Raw genomic sequence first — 22,086 nt, 5'->3', positions numbered from 1 at the left:
GGTACATGGTAGATAATAATGCCTGTGAATGGGGGGAGCTGTATACAATTGCTGCCCATGAGTGCACCCTGGGATGTTGATGCCTTGTGCCAAACCATATTTTCAGCCGCATGTTCAATTATCCGATTTCAATGCTCACAGCACTTGGGATTGGGAATCATCCTGACACGACTGCTTAAAGGTTTGGTCTTTCAATCTCCTCTCTAGCTTCCTGAAATTTGCTTTCAGGATCTCATCCTTCCCAAGTCATTTGTACCAACTTAGATCTCAACCTCAAATTGATCATTCTTCCCCAAAGTGTCCTGTAGCTGCTCCAATAATATCCTTTATCCTGGCACCAGTGAGACAACATGCTGTCACATTGATGGTGACTGAAACATTTGTCTGATCTTATGACTATGGAATATTTTACTTTTATAGTTCTGTCATTCTTCTACTTTCCTCCACACTGTACAGCTGAACCACCTGCTATAGCCACCTACTGGTCTTTGTTGCACTCTCCTGTGGAACCATCTCCCTCTCCAATATCCAAATTGGAATAATGATTAGCCAGCACAATTGGCACAGGGGACTCCTGACTCCAGACTCCTGCCTGGTTCTCTTCAACTGCATTCCCTTGCTGTTTGTCCACTTCTGGTCTCCAGCGCAACTACTTCATTAAACTTGTTATCCATGCAGCCCTCTATATCACAGATGTACAACATTGACTCAAGCTGTCACTCAAGTTTTGAAATCCAGAGGTTACATTAATGCAGCTGGTGACTATTCCTGCTGGTGTATTCATCCAGGATATATAGTGTGTACATGACTACACATTGCTCATCGTGCATACTCCACTTAACCAGGCTGACCTGCCATCCTGTAATTTTAAGAACTATTCACCAAGTCTAGAATAGTAGAAAAACTTATCAGTTTTTGCCAATCAGCTTCTTCTCCTTCACCAAAGTGAGAACAAAGTACAGGAGGTACTTCTCAGTGCAGAATTCCCTCTCACATTGTACATAAGCTCTCAGATTGCTCTTAGATCCCTGTCTTCTCCATACTTTATGCAGTTCTGGTTAGGCCCCATTTGGAGTACTGTGTCCAGTTTTGGTCCCCACACCTCAGGAAGGACATACTGGCACTGGAGCATGTCCAGCGGAGATTCACACGGATGATCTCTGGAATGGTAGGTCTAACATATGAGGAACGGCTGAGGATCCTGGGATTGTATTCATTGGAGTTTAGAAGATTAAGGGGAGATCTAATAGAAACTTACAAGATAATACATGGCTTGAAAAGGGTGGATGCTAGGAAATTGTTTCCATGAGACGAGGATACGAGGACCCGTGGACACAACCTTAGAATTAGAGGGGGTCAATTCAGAACAGAAATGCGGAGACATTTCTTCAGCCAGAGAGTGGTGGGCCTGTGGAATTCATTGCCGCAGAGTGCAGTCGAGGCTGGGACGCTAAATGTCTTCAAGGCAGAGATCGATAAATTCTTGATGTCACAAGGAATTAAGGGCTACGGGGAGAATGCTGGTAAGTGGAGTTGAAATGGCATCAGCCATGATTGAATGGTGGAGTGGATGCGTTGGGCCGAATGGCCTTACTTCCACTCCTATGTCTTATGGTCTTATACTTTACTCCATATATCGCTGTAATCATTTCCACTGTTTGATCAAGAATGGACACTGGTATAATTACCAAACTGATTCATGCAGCACATCTTTGGATCACTCCAAACTCCTTAAAATCTTTGCTGCACAAAAATCCCACATAGAACCTGCATACTGCAGAATTGGTGATCAAATACTTGGAAAGTGATAACCCCACTCAGGAATCTGCATCAAAGATAGTTAAGATCAGCTGGTCATAACACTATACATGATAAAGTTTAAATATAACTTGCTCTTACACAGTGACAAACCAGAAATTGTCTATTTTTATAACGATTTGGCAAAGATGGTTGCTAATAACCAACAGAATATTTAGTTCGGTTAATAAACATGAGAAGTAGTGCTTTTAAGAAAGAGAATTCTGCTTTGTTACAGCATGATCAATTTTAGCTCTCTAGTGTTAGTGCTAGAACTTCCAGTAAAAATACAAACTAGCATTTATCTTGGTTGCAAATGAGGAACAACGATATTTTGGATGTTCTTTTTATTCACTCCGTTACGTGATAATGTTACTAATAATTAACAGTACAGCATAACTTAATAAACATCAGGCACTTTTTCTGCTTATAATGACTAAATCCACAAAATATATAATAAACACATTATTAAGATGAATGTATCAGGAAATGTACTCACTAGCAGAAGAAATGAACATACTTGGTGTTAATGGTTACATTACAAATCATTAAATTAATTTGGTGTAGAGTCATTTAACTGCACTTTGTCACTAATGAGTTATTATTTCAATCTGGCTAATATTTTGATAGTAAAGTTAAAACTGTCAGTTAGGTTCACACAAGTGTCTATGTTTATTGCAGCACTATTTCAGATGCATTCCAATCAGCGAGTAAAACTCTCATTTCTGAATTTTCTTCGTAGAAATTTTGTTACTAGTGTTTGACCTTCAGATAAATATTGTAGACTATATTTTCACAACTGACAGCAACTGGAAGGAATTTGTTTTTGGTATATAAGCATTATAATAACACAGGAATAGCCAGCCAAACCAAATCAGCCACACTATCACTGAAGTTGCAACACAGTGAAATTAGAACATTCAATAACCTTTCAAAATGTCCAATTGTTCTTAACCAGACTTCACAAATAACAAATCTTGGACACCAAGTTTATAACTTAAATAAAAATGAACAATTTGTTGTTAGTAATGTGATTTTAAAGAAAACATCTTGGTAATCGATTTAATATCTACGATCTAAAGCCCTATATATTTTATCATAACCCCCAGGCATAGATAGAGAGACAGGCACATAATTCATAAGGTATTTGAGAAAGAAAATAAGTGTAGTTTGCCAGTTCAATAGACAGTTTTGGAATGATAGAGACCAGACTTTCATGAAGACTTTCGACAATGGGTTGTTCATAGGCAAGTAGGATTGTATATCTTGCTTGAATTCTGAAGTCATTGCCTAATGCAAACTGTTTCTGTAAACTTCTAGAAATTCTTACTTATTTCTTCCAGACTGTAATTCTTTTTCCAAGAACATTCAGCAATTCAATACATTAGAACATATGAAACAAAAGCAGGAGTAGGTCACCTGGCCCTTCGAGCACACTCTGCCATTCAGTAAGATCATGGGTAATCTTTTTGTGACCTCAGCTCCACTTGCCTGCCCTCGCACCATAATTCTTAATTCCTATACTGTTTTATCTTAATTTTAAAAGCATTCAGTGAAGGAGCTCAACTACTTCACTGGCCAGGGAATTCCACAGATTCAGAGCCCTCTGGGTGAAAAAGTTCTTTCTCAATTCGGTCTTAAATCTGTTTCCCCTAATCCTGAGGTTATGCCCTCTTGTCCTAGTTTCATCTGCCAGTGTAAACATCCTCTCTACTTCTATTTGATCTATTCACTACATAATTTTGCATGTTTCTATAGGATTCCCCCCCCACCCCCCCCTTATTCTTCTTAATTCCAAAGAATGTATTCCCAGTTTACTCAGTCTCTCCTCATAAGCCAACTCTGGAATCAATCTAGTGAAACTCCTCTGCACATCCTTTCTCAAGTAAGGAGGCCAACATTGCACACAGTACTCCAGGTGTGGCCTCACTAGCACCCCGTACAGCTGCAGCATAAACCTCCCTGCTTTTAAACTCAATTCCGTTAACAATGAGGGACAAAGTTCCATTTGCCTTTCTAATTACTTGTTGCACCTGCAGACCAACCTTCTGTGATTCATGCACAAAGACACCCAGGTCCCCCTGCACAGCAGTGTGCTGCAATTTTTCACCATTCAAATATTAGTCCTTTTTACTTCACAGTTATTAACATTGTACTCCATCTGCCAGACCTTTGCCAACTCACTCAATGTATCAACATCGCTTTGCAAAGTTTCAAAATCCTCTGCACACTTTGCTCTTTCACTCATCTTAGTGTCATCTGCAAACTTTGACACATTACACATGGTCCCTAACTCCAAATCATCAACGTAAACTGAATAACTGCAGTCCCAACAATGATCCCTAAGGCACACCACTTGTCACTGATTGCCAACCAGAAAAACACTAATTTATCCCCACTCTTTGCCTCCTGGTAGTTAATCAATCCTCTATCCATGCTAATACATTACCCCTAATACCTTACATCTTTATCTTGTCAAATGCCTTTTAGAAATAACTGGATAGAAAACGAGAGAGAGAGATTAAAACACATGAGAAATTTCCAGAAGCCTTCAAAAAAACACATTGCGTCTTTTTTACTTTCTTTTTTTCAACTAACATTCTTTGTGACTAGCTATATCAGTCCTTCCGTGATTGACTAATGCAACATCTAACCAGATGCCAACTGAGCATGGCAATGACTCAGTCCCAATTCATCTATAGTGTCTTCAGAACAATAATAAGTTGCATTATCTTCCAGACCAATTACTAACAGGAAATATGTGTCTTTGTTCTTTTCTCCTGTAAAAGAAATTGCTATCAAAAGTTCAACTCTAAACCTCAACTCATGGTTTCAAACCAAAGAAAATGAAAAATAGTGACAGCCTCGGCAGTATCAGTAAAAGTAAACTAGTGCAAGACTTCTAACTTGCTTAACTCTCACTTATCAAATTGACAACATACTAAGGACAGAATTTAATCTAACTGACAGGGGTCTTGCTCACTGGCTGTAACACTGGAGAGAGTTCCATGTCACCTCCTTTGGGAAAAGCATTCCATTCATATTCCTGACAGACACTTAAATGGCCCATGGTGGACTATCATAGCATCAAACATCCTGGAGAGAGAAATATTATTCAGACACTTGCTGGCTTGTTAGAAGTTGATGGTTTTTGTTGTAGCGTGCAATAGGGATCAGGTGGTAGCTGTCAGCAATGCACCCACAAGATGGCTAAGTCTAAAGGAGGACAGGAGAGTGAGTGTAGGGTAAGGGTCAGCAGGGGAGGGGATTGCTGGCATGGGAGTATCAGGGGATTGAGAGGAAAGGGTACGGAACAGATTTTCCAAGAACCACCTCTCCTTCCTCCCCCCAAACTCTTGATGCTGGAGTGTCACTCAAAAAAAAAATTCCCCTTCTGCTCTTACCCCAAGATCAGATGTAGTGGTCACTGTCTCATCTACTGTTGGCTTAACAATTATTGCTAAGGGCCTCAATTGGTATTGGGATGGGAGGACCATCCAACAGCTTTCTCTTCAGGGAAGTAATTGGGATTGGGGTAAGAAGAATGACAGGGTCCCAACATGGCACTATACAGCCCAATTAACTATTGCCGTGCTTTCAAATCCATCTTGGGGAACATACTGAATTTCCCCTGATCTCAAGAGTACAAGAAAGAGGATGAATGTGTCCTGATGTAAGTAGGTTCTTGTACTATAATAGTTGTGGTTCAATGTGGAAGCAAAGCCGGTTAGATATAAGTTCTCATCAACAAATTCCACTCTAATGTCTCAGGCATGTTTCCTTTGTTGGATGAAAATGAGGACTGCAGATGTTGGAGATCAGAGTCGAAGAGTGTGGTACTGGAAAAGCACAGCTGGTCAGCAGTATCCGAGGAGCAAGAGAATCGATGTTTCAGGCATAAGCCCTTCATTTGTTGGGTGACAATTTCAGGCACACTGTCCAGAAAAATTAAAAACAATTAATTTAAAATCAAGGATAAATGTTAATCAGTTAAATGATGAAAGATGCCTAGCAAGCAGCACTAGTGTAGCAATAATTTGCTCATTGATGCTTAGTTTGGGTTCTGCCAGGGCAACTCAGCTGCTGACATCATTACAGCCTTGGTTTAAACATTAACAAAAGAGCTGAATTCCAGAGGTAATAGTGACTGTCCTAGATGTCAAGGCGGCAGTTGACTGAATGTAGCATCAAGGAGCCCTTGCAAAACTCGAGGCAATGAGATGAGGAAGATAACTCTCTAGCACGAAAGAACCTGCTTGTAGTTGTTGGAGGTCAGTCATCTCAGCTTGAGGGCATCATCATCATCGTCAGGGTAGTATCCAAGACCCAAATATTTTCAGCTGCTTCATCAGTGATCATCCATCACGAGGTCAGAAGTGGATATTTTCATCAATGATTGCACAATGTTTAATAACATTTGATTCCTCAGATACTGATCCCTCTGATACTGAAGCAGTCCATGTCCAAGTGCAATAAGATCTGGACAATATCCAAATAAAAATCGAAAGAACTGTGGATGCTGTAAGTGAAGAACCAAAAACAGAAATTGCTGGAAAAGCTCAGCAGGTCTGGCAGCATCTGTGGTGAAAAATCAAAGTTAATGCTTTGGGCCCAGTGACCCTTTCTCAGAACTGACGGTAGCTAGGAGAATGCTGTTTTTTTTATGCAGAAGAGAAATTGGTATGAGGGGGTAAGGAGTAAGCAAGAGGTGACTGTGCATAGAGAGAGAGGAGCAGTTGGACAGACAAAGGAGCGGATAACAATCTTACTAGGAGGGTGAATAGCTGTTAATGGAGACACTAAACTCCATTGGCCAGGGAACAGGGTGATGTGTTGAAGTGGCCAGCAACTGAAAGCTCAAGGTTTTTATTATGGGCAGAATGTAGGTGTTCTGCAAAGTGGTCACTCAGCCTATGCTTTGTTTCCCCAGTGTAGAGGAAACCACATTGGAAGCAGTGAATGCAGTAGACGAGATTGTGTGAAGTGCAGGTAAAGTGCTGCTTCACCTGGAAGGGTGTTTGGGCTCTTGGATACTGGGGAAGAAGGAGGGAAATGGGCATGTGTTAAACCTTCTAGGAGAAAGTGAGGACTGCAGATGCTGGAGATCAAAGCCTGCTTGGCACACTTTCCTCATTCCTCATTCCTGAAGAAGGGCTCATGCCCGAAATGTCGATTCTCCTTCTCCTTGGATGCTGCCTGACCTGCTGCGCTTTTCCAGCAACACATTTTCAGATGTGTTAAACCTTCTAAGGGTAAGGTGTCTTGGGACCGTGGGGCATGTTTTGGGAGTGAAGGAAGAGTGGACCAGGGAGACCCCCAAGGAATGGCCTCTGCTGAAGGCAGACAAGGGAGGGGAGGGGAATATATATCTGAAGGTGGCATCTCCCTGCAAATAGCAGAAATGGCGACTGATGATTGCCTGAATGTGGATGCTGGTGGGATGGTATGTAAGGACAAGGGGAACCCTATTGCTGTTGAGGGAGCAAAGAGGGGAGTGAGGGCGGAAGTGTGGGACATGGGTCAGACCCAGCTGAGGGCCCTGTCAATGATGGTGTTGGGGAATCCTCCTTTGAGGAAGAGGGTGGACACTTCAGAGGATGCCTTATCAAAGTTGGCATCATCAGAACAAATGTGACAGAGACCGAGGAACTGGGAGAATGGAATAGAATCTTTACGGGAAGCTGGGTGAGAGGATGTGTAGTCCAGGTAGTTGTGGGAGTCGGTGGGTTTATAATGGATATTAATGGCCAGTTTATCTCCAGAAATAGAGTCAGAGATGTCGCACCATGCTTCCTCATCTGCCTTCTGCAGGGACCGTTCCCTCTTCTTTCACTTCCAACATCCACCCCACAGCCCTATGACACCTTCCCCTGAAACTGCTGTAGTGTAACACCAGTCCATTTAACCTCATTCCTGCTCAATATCTAAGGATCCAAACCTTCCAGATGAAGCAGCACTTTGCCTGCATTTCACACAATCTAGTCTACTGCACTCGCTCTTCACAATGTAGTCTCCTCTACATTGGGGAAATGAATTGTAGACTGGGTGACCGCTTCACACAATATTTGTGTTCTACCTGCAAAATGACCCTGGACTTCCAGTTGCCCGCCACTTCAACACACCACCCTGTACCCTGGCCAATATTTCTGTCTCAGACTTGCTGCAGTGTTCAAGCAAAGCTCAGCACAAACAAAAAGAACAACACCTCATATTCCGCTTCGGAACCCTGCAGTCTTTTGGACTCAATATAGAGTTCAATAACTTTAGGGCTTGAACTCTCCAATGTCCTAGCCTCCATCCCCACACACCAAGCCTTGTGATCACATTGTTGTTATTACACACAACCCACTTTTAGTTACTCACAGTCCCCATTAACAGCTATTCACCCTCCTAGTCAGATTGTTATCCACTCCTTTGTCCAACTGTGTTTCTCTCTCTTTGTGCTCTATCCCCAGTTACCTATCTCTTCTACCTGCCCCCCACCAGACACGGCGGAGGCAGAGGAATTTTACAAACCCACCGACTCCCATAGCTACCTGGATTACACCTCTTCCCACCCTACTTCCTGCAAAAATGCCATCCCGTATTCCCAATTCCTCTGCCTCCACGGTATCTGCTCCCAGAAGGACCAGTTCCACCACAGAACACACCAGACAGCCTCCTTCTTTAGAGACCGCAATTTCCCTTCCCACATGGTTAAAGATGCCCTCCAGCGCATCTCATCCACATCCCGCACCTCTGCCCTCAGACCCCACCCTTCCAACCGTAACAAGGACAGAACCACCCTTCACCAACCTTCACATAAACCAAATCATTTGCCGACATTTTCACCACCTCCAAACGGACCCCACCACCAGGGGTATATTTCCTTCCCCACCCCTTTCTGCCTTCTGCAAAGACCGTTCCCTCCGTGACTACCTGGTCAGGTCCACGCTCCACAACAACCCTCCCGTCCTGGCACCTTCCCCTGCCACCGCAGGAATTGCAAAACCTGCGCCCACATCTCCTCCCTCACCTCCATCCAAGCCCCTAAAGGAGCCTTTCACATCCATCAATGTTTTACCTGCATTTCCACCAAAATCATATATTGTATCCATTGCTCCCGATGTGGTCTCCTCTACATTGGGGAGACTGGACGCCACCTAGCAGTGTGCTTTAGGGAACATCTCTGGGACACCCGCACCAATCAACCACACCGCCCTGTGGCCCAACATTTCAACTCCCCCTCCCACTCAGCCAAGGACATGGAGGTCCTGGGCCTCCTTCACCGCCGCTCCCTCACCACCCGACACCTGATGTAAGGACGCCTCGTCTTCCACCTTGGAACACTTCAACTCCAGGGCATCAATGTGGACTTCACCAGTTTCTTCATTTCCCCTTCCCCCACCTCATCCTAGTTCCAAACTTTCAGCTCAGCACCATCCCCATGACCTGTCCTACCGGCCTATCTTCCTTTTGACCTATCCACCCCACCCTCCTCTCTGACCTATCACCTTCATCCCACCCCCATCCACCCATTGTACTCTTTGCTACCTTCCCCCATCCTCCTCTCTGGCCTATCACCTTCATCCCACCCCCATCCACTCATTGTACTCTTTGCTACCTTCCCTCACCCTCCTCCCTGACCTATCACCTTCATCCCTACCCCCACTCACCTATTGTACTCTATGCTACTTTCTTCCCACCGCCACCCTCCTCTCATTTACCTCTCCACCCTTCAGGCACTCTGCCTGTATTCCTGATGAACGGCTTTTGCCCGAAACGTCAATTTTCCTGCTCCTCCGATGCTGCCTGAACTGCTGTGTTTTTCCAGCACCACTCTACTCCAGAAAATGGGATAATTGCAGGTCAGAGCAAAGGACCTTTCATTGAATAACTCACTTTTGCAAGGCCTGTCCATATCTACAAGGCACAAATCAGGAGTCATAACTTATTCACTTGTCTGGATGAATGCAACTCCAACAGCAAATAAGTTCGATATTAGCCTGAGCAAAGCATCCATAAGTGTCCACTCTCACCACAATTAGGCTCAGGAGCAGCAGTGTGTGAAACCCATAAGGTACAATGTAGAAATTTACTAAGGTTCCTGAGACAGCATCTTCCAAACCCATGATCACTCTCAATTAGAAGGACAGGGCAGCAGATACATGCAAACATCACCAGTTATAAGCTTTCCTCCAAGCTGCTCAACATTCTGACTTGGGAATGTATCGTTACTTTTTAACTGTTGAAGGGCAAAATTTTGGAACTCCCTCCTTAATGTTATTGAGGATCTCCCTGTAGCAAATAGACAGCAGAGATTCAAGAAGGCAAGCTAGTATCTTCTGTAAGACAACTTAGGATGGGCTTTAATGCTAGCCCAGCCAGTGATGTCGACCTCCTATGAATTAATAAGAAAAGCCAAAAATATATTTTGGGTATACTGTGGGATATTTTATTCATCATCAGCATAAGGCAAACTTAATTAATTAAACTAAATAATGTGTATAGTTTGTATTAAAGAAAACCCTCTTTCAAAAATAAACCATGTTCAAACATGAAACAGAGTGAATAGTCCAATCACTAGCTCCAGTAATGTACAAAGCAAATTTCTTCAAAGCAGAATATGCAGCTAACATTTAACTAATGATTCGTATCACAAATTAGCCCATTACTGCAGGCTTTGGCTGCCTGCAGTTGTCTAAATTACACTTGGTTGTCAAATGTCTTGGTAAAATTACATTCTCTGCTTAGTTTGACAATCTACTCAAGATGTCATTTGAACAGTCACATGATGTTAGGTTCTTCTTCATTGTTACCAATGCTGTGTTTTAATATTACAAAGGCAGTAGCATGTACAGGTGTAATATTTTTGGAATGTTAGCATCCTCCACCATTCCTGACTTTAAATCAGGGAAGGAATTGATGGGCTAATGGTCAAAAGCTAGTAAAATCGTGTCTCAATGGGCAGCTATTTCAGATTAAGTAAGATGAATGTTGCTGTGAAGAGGATGGTACTTGATGCAATTTTCAATTCCACCCCTGCAGTCTTAACCTTTCCCAACCACCCTAGTCTGCACAGTTCTGACCAGACAGGGGTAGTTTTAAAATATTCCTTGTCAATGTTACATAGAATGGCCTATCTGTTAGATGTTAAATATTACATTTTAATAGCTGTAATAGCTTTAAGCAGCACCAAATGAATGGAAATGATAGCAAAATCGCAGCTACCACAGCTAAGTATGGTCATAGATCCGAGAATTGCCAAGTATAAGAAATCATTTCCAATAACATGAGGACAAAAACAATTCTAAAGTAAATTGAATATTGATAGCTATGCTTAAAGATATAGATGCAATTATGAAAGAGATTTTCTTGAGGTAGCACAGGTAAATTACTATGCAATTGCTAAATCAGATCTCCCCTTTGCATACTTAAGGGGATGTCTGTCATTTAAAGCTAAATAATAAGTGTAGCATAAACTTTAATTTTCATTTCTAAAGCTTGTAAAATTATTGACGATCTACAGAAATGTATGGCTGAGGACCATTGTCAGTCACCTCTCACACCCAATGTACTATACATATCCTCAAGGGTTTTTCACTAAAGCTGCTATCGGAAACTGAAAAAACCTAAAGCCTTGAGTCAACAGGCACTTACCACAGAGAATTTCATTACTTTCAATATCCATATTGTCAATGCAAGATTGACAATCATTGTCACCATTAGGAGGAGCACAAAAAAGTATAGCCACCGCTTTCGCCAACCATAAATTCCTACTTGATAAACTTGTTGATTTTCAGGTCTCTGTAGGTTGTTATGTTGTGTTGCCAAGATATATTGTTCCCTTGTCATCTGAAAACAAAAACAATATTGTCACTCAATCATATGATTACTAAATGACAGCAACTTAATTCTAAATTATAGATATATTATGAAGGCAGGTGCAGAGTTGTTTACTGATATGCACTGGAGTTTAAATCGGTTTGGCGTTAATTATGAAATAACACAACAAGAGTACAGATTTGCAGTTCGAGAAGAAAAAAAACTTCACATATTTGCAATGCATCTCCTGGCAATCTATGGAAATTGACAAAATATGTCATGATGATACGGGGAGGCTTAGGATGGCTGTCCTCTTTTCCCATTCCTTTTTGACAGCAGTAGTCTTTTTTTAGCAAAATATCCTTGCAAATTTAGTGAGAATTTTACAGGTTACATGGTAGGAAAGTTAAAAAAAAAACACAGCTTTCCTTAAGTTTTCAACAAGATGACTGTAATTCTTATAGCGAATCTAGTCTAAGTAAAATAATGAAATATTCAAAATTTCATGCGCACAAACACAATCACGTTCACACATACAAAAATAGATATCAAAGTGAGAGAATAAATTAAGCAATAATATTAAATTATAGCAGAGTTTGAAGTGAAAGAAAACAGGAAGTGCTGGAGAAACTCAACAGGTCTGACAGCAGCTGTGGAGAGAACAACAAATCATAACACTTTGAGTTCAATATTACTTCTTTAGAACTGAAGGTAGCTGGAAAACGTGATGGAGCTCATGCTGTCGAAAGCAGAAGGGATAGATGGGTACGATGTTGTGAACAGTTTTTGTTCCCTTACTTAGGGAAAGATATACTGACACTGAAGGTAGTACAGAGAAGGTTTGCTCAGTTAATTCCAGGTATGGAAGGATTTCATTATGAGGCGTCATTGAGCAGGTTGGGCATGTAGTTATTGAAGTTTAGAAAAATGAGAGGAGAGATATCCAAACATAAAAAAGTTCTTAGAAGCTTGATCGGATAGATACAGAGAGATTGTTTCCCTCGTTTGGAGACTCTAAGACTAAACTGCATAATCTTAGAGGAGCAATCACCCATTTAAGGCAGAGATGAGGAGGAGGCATTTTATTTCTCTCAGCAAGGACTGAGCTGTTGAATTCTTTACTGCAGATGCTGGGTCATTTAGCTTATTTGAGATGGAGATAGATAGATTTTAATCATTAGAGGAATCAAAGGTTGTGGGGAAAATGCATGAAATTGGAATTGAGCATTCTCAGGTCAGCTGTGACGTCACTGAATGGTGAAGAAGATTCAATTGGTTCACTGGCCTACTATGCTCCCAAGTCTCATTTATGGTATGGTAACACTGAAGGTTCCAAAGACTTGAGATAATTTATCATGATGAAGTGCTTTGAGATGTTTGTAATAGCACACATCAACTCCAGCCTCCCAGATTTGCCTTGATCCATTTCAATTTGCCTGCTGTCACAATAGATCCACAGCAGACACCATCTCCCTGGCCCTACACTCATCCCTGGAACATTTGGATAACAAGGACACCAAACATCAGATTTCTGTTTATTGACTTTAGATATGCCTTCAACACCATAATTCTAACAAATCTCTTCACCAAACTTTGAGGCCTAGGACTCTGCTCCCTGTTCTACAACTGGATCCTCAACTTTCTGACCCACAGACCGCGATCAGTAAGGATAGGTGACAACACCTCAACAAAAATCCTCAACACTTGTGCCCCGCAAGGATACATGCTTACTATACTCCTTATACATGCATGACCTTTTGGCCAAATTCAGCTCTAACTCCATTTACAAATTTATTGATGACACCACTGTAGTGGGTTGGATCTCAAAATACAACAAAATAAAGTGCAGGTAAAAGATAGACAGGTTATTGGCATGATGTAAAGATAACAATCTCTCCCTCAATGTCAGCAAAATGAAGAAGCTGGTCATTGACTCCAGGAAGCAGAGTGGAGGACACATCCCTGTCTGTATCAATAATGCTGAGGTGGAAGTGGTTGAGAGCTTCAAGTTGTGAGGAGTAAATATTACCAATGATCTGTTCTGGTCTATTCATGTCGAAACTACAGTTGAGAAAGTGCACTCAACACATCTACATCCTCAGAAAGCTAAGGAACTTTGGCATAGCTCCTATCAATTTTTATAGATGCACTATAGAAAGCATCCTATCTAGATACATCACAGCTTAGTATGGTAACTTACAGAGAATTATGAATGTAGTCCAGTCCATCATGGAAACCAGCCTTTTTTCTATTGATTCCATTTACACTTCATGTTGCCTCGGGAAACCAGCCAACATAATCAATGACCCTTTCTAACCCAGTTATACTTTCTTCCACCCTCTTCCATCGAGCAGAAGATACTAAAGTTTGAAAAAACACACCAACAAGTTTAAGAACAGCCTCTTCCTCACTGTTATCAGACTTATGAATGGACCTCTCATATATTAGGGTTGATCTTTCTCTGCACCTTCTCTGCAGTTGTAACACTACATTCTGCATTCTGTTCTATTACCTTGATGTGCTTATGTAAGGTATGATTTCTTTGGTTAACACACAAAACAATACATTCACTATACGTTGGTACAGGTGACAAAAATAAATCAAATCAATCAAATTTATACACAAAAGTCACTTAACCACATGGGCAGCCATTTTAACACCATAATGCTCTTGTCATTTTACATCTTAGTCAAGGATATTTTGCGAGTAACATCATTTTTTTGTAGTGCATGGCTTGAAAACATACAAACCTTGAGATGAAGTTTAAAAAAGGAACAATTGGGAACTAATATTGAGGAGGTCATAATTACAACAGGTTACTGATGGATCTTATCAAAAAGTAGAAAAAGGATAAAATGTTCTGAACCTTTCACCTCCTGTCAGTGTAAAATTTAATTGAAATGTTCTATATACAAAATGAGCTCAATTTACTGGGAAACGATCCATAAGATTACGGATATACAGTGACATTTTCTAACTTGTTAGTTTCACCTGCTTCCAATTTGTGATGTAATAATTCCACTAAGCGGACATGTTTATCTGCTTCTAATACCTGATTTCCTGTTATTAAAGTGCAATTTATTTTAAAATGCTAAAGTCTAGTAATGAATATATCAATATGGACTATTTATATTACATATTTTCAGCTGATTAAATTAATTGTATTGTTTGGTGTTCATGTGCATGGACCATGTATTAATTTTATTTCAGCCACAACTTAAATGAAATTGAGTAAACTTGAGAATGATTCATGCCATTCTTTTTTTCTCGCTCCTCAATAGTTTGAAATTTCAGGTTTATTCATTGGCTTAAAGGTATTGGCTACTTCTTTAAGTCAAATTCAAAACCAAGCAGTTTTGAGTTCATCTCAACTTTTGTTCTTGTTGTTCATTTCATTCATAGAGGAATTAATTGCTTAATTAATCTTTTTTTTATTATCTTGCATTTTGTCTTATTTACCAATGTTTCTTCCGACAGTTACATTACATTCACATCAACTGTTTTGGAGTTGAACAGGTTTACAGTCTGATAATTCATAGAAATATTAATTTTAACATTTAATGCCTATCATATTACTAAAATAAATAAAATTATGCAAATTTATGGTAATTTTTCAACACACCGAAATTCTGTCAATGCACTAACCTATCTTACCTGTTTGAAAAATCTCTCCTTTTTTTTCGCTTTTGAAATAATTCAAATTATACTTTGTTTGAAGAATTTACATTTGATTTAGTCCTTTAACACCATCATCTATAATAAGCCAACTACAGGTTTCCTCATCTTGGTATAAAATAGGAGCCACATAGATAGTTTTCTGAGGTTGTATAATTTTTCATCAGTAGTAAATTCAATTACTAAAAACACAAATCTATTTGTTTTCTGTATCCTTTCAAATAGTTGTCATGAAACTTAAGTGCATGATACTCAACTATAATAATGCGTAGGATTTGTCAGTGCTCAAGAGACAGAAAGGGAGTCCTTTGGGGGTAGGATATTATGTTTGCAATGAGGCGGTGGTCCTACTTTTTCAAGCATGACACTGTGTGTGCTTACACAATGCTGGGAAATTCCATGACTTTGACCCAGCTACAGCCTGAATCAGCCTTGTATGAGGGCGCACCTAAAAGTGATGACGTTCCCATGATTTGTTGCACTTGTCCCTGTAGAAGCTGAGGGATTCAAAGGTGTAGCCAGAAAAGCTTTGACATGTTGATGCAATGGATCCTGTAGATATTTCACACAGTGGCCACATACATTGTTGGGTGTTTGGATGGATATTTATGCCAACATAAATTTCACAAGTCACTTTGACCTGGATCATAAAATCATAAGAAATAAATGCAGGGGTAGGCCATTTTGGGCCCTTGAGCTTGTTTCACCACTCATCATGGTCATAAATGATCTGACTGTGGCCTTAGTTCCACTTTATTGCCCATCCCTTATAAACCTTGAATGTTTTATCAATCAAAAGTCCATCTAACTCAGCCTTGAATAGTATTCAGTAACCCTGCCTTCACTGCTCTCTTGAGAAGGGAATTATGAAGTCTAATATCAGAATTCTGAGCTCAGAGAAGAAATGTTCTTCCTCATCTCCATCTTAAATGGGGGACATAATGTTTTTAATGTCTGTCTCCTCCATCCAGATGTCCCCAAAGGAGAAATGTCCTCTTGCACCAACCTTGTCAGATCCACTCAGAATCTTACTTGTTTCAATAAAATAATCTTTCATTCTTCTGAATGCAAATGAGTACAGGCAAAACAGACTTTTCCTCAAAAGACAAACATTCATCCCAGGGACCAGCTGAGGGAAGCATCTCTGAACTGCTTCTAATCCGATAATATACTTCATTCAGTCTGACTTTTATACTCCATTCTACGTGCAAACAACACTCCACTCGTTTTTGTTGGTAGCCAGTGATGGAGATTTCAAATGCAGGGAAGCCTGGCTATGATCACTGAAGTGCCTGAATGGCACGTAATACAATTGAGCCTTCCTGACTAAACTGCTGGACTTTCTCCATCAGTTTCCAGACGGTAGGTGGGATCTCTATTAGTCCAGTCAAATTCTGGCCCAGTTGCTTATTGACATCATGTGGAGAAAACTGAATTGACTGAAGATTGGTGTCTGTGTAATTGAATCCTCAGAGGAGGCCAAGAAACATCATCTATTCTAGCTAGCAATGTTTGCCCTGTCTTTTGCATTCATGAACATTCCTCCTGACATTAAATGCTTAATTTCTGTTAATTTCTGCCACTGTTCATGATTAAGTATGACAGCATTGCAGAACATTAACCTGACCTACAACATAGCTATGTCTAGAACTTGCTGCTTTCACTCTTATGTCACAGGTATTTGTTTTATCAGTTCACAAAGTGACTTCACTTTGAATTATACCTGGTGCAAGTCCTAACATGGTCTTCCATCCTCTTCAACAAATAAGGATTGTTCTCCCTACGTTAGAAAATGAATCAGAAAGATGTCAACATAGGAAGCAGAGACAGCAGTGCAGTTGTAATGTTCCTGGGCCAGTAGTCCAAACAGCCAGGCTGATATTCTGCTTGCATAGGTTCAAATTCCTCCATAGTTGATGGTGGCATTTAATTTCAAATAAATAAAAATTGGAGATTGAAAGTTAGTCCCAGTAATAGCAAATGAAACTAACATTGATTGTCCTAAACAAAAAAAAAGTGCCTTCTAATGCCCTTTTGCGCAGGTTATTTGCTGTTTTGGTTTACAATAATGTGGTTAACAATGAACAGGCTTTGTAACTTGCTTCATATTGTCACTCCATTCGAGGACAATTAGAGTGGGCAACAAAATTCTGACTTATCCACCAATGCCCGAATCGCATAAAAAAATAACATAATAATTTGTGAACACCCCCCCCCCCCCCCCCCCCACCCACAGTTGTAATAATCTCCTGAACTTTAAGTAGCTGCTCTTACCCATTGTTCATGGACAGCTATGAACAGATTGTTCAGGACAAGGATCAGTAGCTTATTTCCTGGTGCTGATTCTCTCACCACCTGTCATTAGTCTGAAGGTTATTAGTGAAGGTGAAAACATCCAGTGGCTGTGGTGGTTTATCCAAGGTATTCTGCTCCTTTTCTTGTTTCCTTCCTCTTCTTTCTCTGCCAATCTAGTCTATTTTTCTTGTCCTTTGTTTGAGAGTGAGTAATGCATCACTCTCAAACCTTCTGGAAGCCCGTCCTCACTTTCAGTGAACTCCATGCTATTTGTCTTTAATCACCTTTCCAACCAACTAAGAATTCAATTATCTCTAACCAATCAGTATGCTTTTCACATTCATCATAAAATAGTGTTCACTGTTATATTAACAATCACACAAATGCCCTGAGTGCAAGATGAAACAATTCAGCAAAATATGCATTTTTTTCAGCAGTACTCAGGTTCTGCAACTACTAAATATCTTGTGATATACAAATTGTTAGGCAGTTGTTTGGGCACAAAAGTCCAAAATGTTTCTGTCTGTACAAATGGCCCCAAGCTTTCAGTTGCCATGTTCCCATGCCCACATCTCTGCCTTGGGTTTACTGTAGTGCTCCAGCGAGTCTCAGCACAACCTTAAAGAACAGTATTCATTTACCAAGTGGGTCCCTGCAGCCTCTAGGACTCAACATCGAGTTTAATAACTTTAGAACCTCATTCCATCTTTCCATGTTTTTTAATCATTCCCAAATTCAGTCCTATCTCAGTTACTTTCAGCACAGCCTACCAATTCTTTCCTCTTCTCAGCTCTCATTATCACTATTCAGTCTCCCTTCTTTCTATTATCAATAATATCCTCATTTGTTCACCTCTTTCATCTCTTTCTCTCTCTCTCTTTTTGTGCTCCATCTCCATTTATCCATCCACCCCTCCCGCTTTCCCCCACCCACACTACAACCTCCCTCACACCGCCATTCCATCAATTTGTCTTCACTATTAATACCACTTTTTCCAAACTGCTATCAGTTCTGAGGAAGAGTCACTGAACTCAAAATGATATCTCTGCTTTCTCCCCAGAGATATTGCCAGACTTGCTGAGTTTTGCCATCAATTTCTGTTTTTGTTGCTTCTGTTTTGGTTCCAGAGCGGGAATATTCATAAAAGTAAAATAAGCTCTTACATTTAATACAGCAGTTTTCATGATCATTGGATGTTTCAAAGCACTTTAAAAATGATAAAGCATTTTATTTTGGAAGTGTAGTCACTGTGTTTTTCAGGTAAGGAAATGTAGCAATAAATGTGTCCACAGCCAACATCCACCAGCAGCCATATTGTAATGGCCAGATAATCTGCTTTGTTTTTTGTGTGATAATGATGATGATTGGAGGTACCCAGAATATTAGAGATAACTTCCTTAATTTTCTCTAAATTTCATTTCTATGCTTCCGTCTATTACCTGCAACACCAAATTGAATTGAAAATTATTCTGACTTGTTATTATTTATTACATCATCTACCCATAATGCAAAATGACTACGTGGATGATGTTGACACAGTTCAACAACAGTGAAACCTGATTTTCACACATAGAGAAGGGAATGGAGAAGCTATCAGGCTGTAAAGTTCACAGTAAAATCCTCATTTTACTTCAATCAGTGTTTCATAATTTGTGAACAGAACAAAAGCAAATTACAGTGGGGTGTAAAATAAATGCTCGACATGAATTCAATCTCCTAACTAAATATTGATAATACTTTAAGGAAATACACAGTGCAAGCTAAATGATTTATTCTCTGGGGCATTAAAAAACTATTGATGCCAAACATTTTACAGAAGTAAATTGCCAGAGCAATTTAAACCAGTAATCTTCAGAGTTTCGAAACAAGCAAAATCCATTTCTGTTATTGTGTTAGAATTGCTTGTAATCTCCAAAAGCAAGTGTTTTTTTTACATTGAAGTTTCACTAACCTCTAAATCAATAGCTTTTAGTGAAGTTATTTGTAAGTGTGAAGAGACTATTTATATGAAAGCATTTATTAATGCCTATGTTTATCACAGAAGACACAAAATCAGAGCTGTCACTATTCAATTAGACCAGCAGACTTATATTGGCCTAGATTAGGGAGCTCAGAGGTTGGGATTCCACACTTCACCTCATCCCTGCCAAACACAACGAATACAAACTTGCCAATTTTTTTAGATTCAAATTTCCCATAGTTTTAACAAGGACTTTATTCAGCCCCAGTAGTGAGGGCATACAGCTTCCAATCCAGAACAGCAAAAGCAATATTTCACCTTCAAATGTTCTCAGTGTAAACATATTGAGTAACTGTATTACTTTACAATTGTGCCCCAGTGTTGTTAAACAATGGTACTTATTGACAACTAACTGTCTATGAGCTTCTGTCTGAAGTCCTAATGCATCCTCCAAACTCTATTCCCTGGCTGACAATCTCCTTCTCTCTACAGGAATTGTGTCCAAGTCTAAATTGGATTCCTAATGAAGGGCTTATGCCCGAAATGTCGAATTTCCTGCTCCTTGGATGCTGCCTGACCTGCTGCTCTTTTCCAGCAACACATTTTCAGCTCCAAGTCTAAATTAGTTTGTTTGCAATTTTGGTGTCATAAGATGAGATTTTGATCACACCAACACTAAGATTGCCTTTTACCACCTTGTTAACATCCCCGCACTTCACCCCTGCTTCAGCCCATCTGTTGTTGAAATCCTCATGCATGCCTCAATCACCTACAGATTTGGAGGTTCCAATCCTGTTGCTGTTCCACATTCTATGTTTCATAAACTGGAGGTCATCCGAAACGTTGCTGACCAAGTTTTAATGCACCCAATGTCCCATTCAACAATCATCACTGTCTATTCCAACTCTATATTGGTTCTTAGTTAAGCAACAAATTTATTTTAAAGTTCTCAATCTGGCTTTGCATCCATCTATGATCTCGGCCTTCACCTCTAGAATCTCCTCCAGCCTTACAATTCTCCGAGATATCTGTGGTCATCTAGTTTTGGCGACTGAGCGTGCTCAAAGTTAATTCCTCTGCTCTTTTTGGCCATGTGTTTAGTTGGTTATACTCCAAATGCTGGAATTCTCTACCTTTCTATCTGTCTTCATTCATTTACGACTCTCCTTAATCACATGTAACATGTAACATGTGAGCTCAGAATTTCAACTGACCAGATAGCCATTATTCAGGCATAAATAGGAATCCCCATTGTCATACACACTGATAGGAATTGCCTGGGAAATTCAATTCATCTACACTAGGAATTAGTCCTCTACAGTAGGAACTCTTCATAAGGGTCCATAAAAATCAGAGACTTCAGAGGGTTCTGAGGAAGTAAGTAAAACAGTAACTCAGTCTGACTCATTAATAATTATTGAACAGATCCCATATATCCCCAATTTCAACTCCTCCAGATCCTGATCCAATACTCTGTCACTGTCACCAACTGTGGCCTGACAACTCCCTAGTACAGGGGCTCATCCTATCTTCATCCCTCCTCCTTGCCATCAACCCAAGGGAGCTGGTCTTCTTCCTTCTTTCCCTGAACCTCACCAAACTAGATCAGACTGTCCCACCACTGATGCTGGATTGCACCTCAGCAAGCTAAATTGCCCATAGTGTCCAAGGATAGGTGGATTAACCATGGGAAATGTGGGGTTACAGGGATAGGGTAAGGTGGTGACTCTGAATGGGATGTTCTTGGAAGGCCAGTGTAGGGATTCAGCAAGATTATCCAAATGTCAAATAAAGAGTTGAATCTTTGCCAATATAACTACAGTGCAAAAATAATTCAATGTATTTGAAGGCAGTTTTCTTTCCTTCAGAAGACATTCAGAAGCAAAAGAAGACCATTTATCTCTCAAGCTCACTAGGTTCACAACCACATGTGAATCATTGATTTCCTGCCTCAATCCTAACTAAAATCACATATTATTTCCTCCACAACTTTGATGATGTACAATCCCTCTGTGATTACTGAACAGCTTTTGTGGTGCTTGACTACATTATCATCTTTTTATGCATCCATTGTCTTAATTCTATTAAAGCATATGTAAGAGGAGCAAGAGTAGATCATTTAGTCATTCAACCTGCCCTAACATTAAAAAAAAATCAGGAATGATCTTCTGCCTCAATTCCATTTTCCCACCCTTTCCCATTTCCCTTGATTCTCTTCAGGTCAAAAGCCTGTGTAACTATTCAATAATGAAAATCCACAACTATCCAAGTTGGGGGTTTCTAAAATTTCACAATCCTTAGATTAGGATAAATGTCTTCACTCAAAATCCTAAATGGTTGGCCCTTTTATCCTGAGATGGTGCCCTCATATTCTAGATTCTTTGGTCAGGAGAAATGACCTCTCAGTGTCTACAATAAACTTATCAGGATTGTTGACATTTGGTTCCACACTTCCTGTCTAATCATAATCCAAACATCTCAGAATTCTTTCTCTTCTTGTTTCTTAGCATCACTGCAGAATCTATTGCTTCAAATAATAGTTCTGAAGGAATTAA

The 22,086-nt window shown here is 40.1% G+C and overlaps 1 protein-coding gene across 1 annotated transcript in view; it reads right to left on the bottom strand.

The window, feature by feature from the left end:
• Window positions 1–20,985, bottom strand: part of LOC132815088 (zeta-sarcoglycan) — a 461,412-nt gene extending 440,427 nt beyond the window's left edge. Inside the window, exons 1-2 of the mRNA XM_060823874.1 lie at window positions 20,976–20,985; window positions 11,437–11,633 (exon numbers count right to left, since the gene is read on the bottom strand). Coding sequence (XP_060679857.1) covers window positions 11,437–11,631 — 195 coding nt within the window. The 5' untranslated portion in view covers window positions 11,632–11,633; window positions 20,976–20,985. The remainder of the gene's footprint in view (window positions 1–11,436; window positions 11,634–20,975) is intronic.
• Between the last annotated feature and the right edge of the window lie 1,101 nt (window positions 20,986–22,086).

This window comes from Hemiscyllium ocellatum, chromosome 1, assembly GCF_020745735.1.
Source record: "Hemiscyllium ocellatum isolate sHemOce1 chromosome 1, sHemOce1.pat.X.cur, whole genome shotgun sequence".
Taxonomy (NCBI): Eukaryota; Metazoa; Chordata; class Chondrichthyes; order Orectolobiformes; family Hemiscylliidae; genus Hemiscyllium; species Hemiscyllium ocellatum.
Note: the sequence above shows the minus strand (reverse complement) of the source record. Positions and strands in the feature narration are given on the sequence as shown.